This window comes from Ceratina calcarata, unplaced genomic scaffold (assembly GCF_001652005.2).
Source record: "Ceratina calcarata isolate Rehan_Ccalc_2016 unplaced genomic scaffold, ASM165200v1 scaffold2146, whole genome shotgun sequence".
NCBI lineage: Eukaryota > Metazoa > Arthropoda > Insecta > Hymenoptera > Apidae > Ceratina > Ceratina calcarata.
Window position 1 is genome coordinate 1,858 of NW_017143178.1, and position 1,532 is coordinate 3,389.

At 39.1% G+C, this 1,532-nt stretch overlaps 1 protein-coding gene across 1 annotated transcript in view; it reads right to left on the reverse strand.

Moving 5' to 3' along the window:
• LOC108622311 (keratin-associated protein 19-2) overlaps window positions 1–1,476 on the reverse strand; it is a 3,295-nt gene extending 1,819 nt beyond the window's left edge. The window contains exon 1 of the mRNA XM_018020104.2: window positions 380–1,476. Within this exon, the coding sequence (XP_017875593.1) occupies window positions 380–657 (278 nt within the window). The 5' untranslated portion in view covers window positions 658–1,476. The remainder of the gene's footprint in view (window positions 1–379) is intronic.
• Between the last annotated feature and the right edge of the window lie 56 nt (window positions 1,477–1,532).

Genomic DNA, 1,532 nt, shown 5'->3' on the forward strand with positions numbered 1-1,532 from the left:
ATATTATATATATTATAAATGGTATGTTGAGAGATACTAAAAATAATCGTATTCCAATTTCTGTTGTACATCAATACCAGGTTTTCTATCAGAGAAACCATTTTCTGATAAGTAAGACGATATGACTCGACTTATGAAAAGGAATTCTGTTCTTACTTCTTTCATTTCTGTATCAATACCATTAAAAGCATCATCGACAGAATCGTATTTCTTTCTTAACAATACATAATACTGATACTTATTTAGAATAACGATGGTTATTTATAAATAACTGCATCTTCATATCAATGACTTGTTCTCCAGAAACCAGTTTCTTATAACTAAGACCCAACGATTATAAAACTGTGTTATTCAACATAAAATATTGGTGGAAACCCACCCTAGGTGTCCACCTCCAAGGACACCACCAGGTCCAGTGACTCCTAAGCCTCTGTAGCCACTGTAGCCTGGGTTTAGGTAGCCAGTGCCACGATATACGGTGCCTGGCCCATAAACTGAGCCAGGATAACTTCCATATGGTCCACCACCACTACCGTACAATATTCCCGGTTGGCCGTAGTCTTTGCTAACGTGGAAGACTGGAACCAAAGAAGCTTTTAGACAAACCAACGCTTTCAGGGCTGCCCAATTAGAGGCATAAGCTCTTTCGAGTGGCATTTCCGATTTAGAATTAAGACTGTCAGTCGTGAAATCATTGAACCAGGTCAGGGAGCATTAAAATACACTCGGATCTTGTCGATTGCTGTCATTACTAAACGGTTTTATGTGCTTTTAAGAAAACTCAATCCACAGAGAGTATGAAAAACTCTGCCGAATATTATGAACGTCTATCTAATGTCTGGCAACGTGAATAAAAATTGTGTGAATCAGAAATGGAATTACGTATACCGTGTAGAATCGTTGGACTAGTTGGAGGAACGAAAACAAGTGCACGTCACGCATGCAAATGTTGTTATCCCGTTATATGAATCAGAGTCTCTCGTGAGTGATCTAATGCGGAACACCGAGCCGTCATTAGTGGAGATGCCGTCGATTGTCTACGGACCTTCAGACGGTCTCGGCTCCCATTACCATGTTATTACATCGAATGTCACTTTTTTTTTTCAATGAAATCTCGTTGAAGCTAGCTAGCTAGCTAGCTGCCGTGGGAACGGTAGTGACACACTTACTTTATTTAATACACTGAAACGGTTGGATAACGATCGATTATGCACGCGATTTCGCCCAGGCGATGACGGGCTCCCGCGTAATTATCCGGTTATGAATATCCTCTGAACGCATTAAAGAACTCCTCATGTTCTTTTTTTTTTTTCATACGTTTCCGCGAATCGGGCATGAAACAAATTGGATTTTCCAGGTACTCCATATTCGTTTCACGTATGGACTGTAATTGATTGGAAATAATGTTTGGGAAAGTAAATTAATATTGCAATATTTATCGAGTTTACTCACGCAAACTAACGAAAATAATTTAATAATCGAACTGCGTACGTTTCGGTGTTTACTGAAGGTTCCAATTAATTCTATTTAGG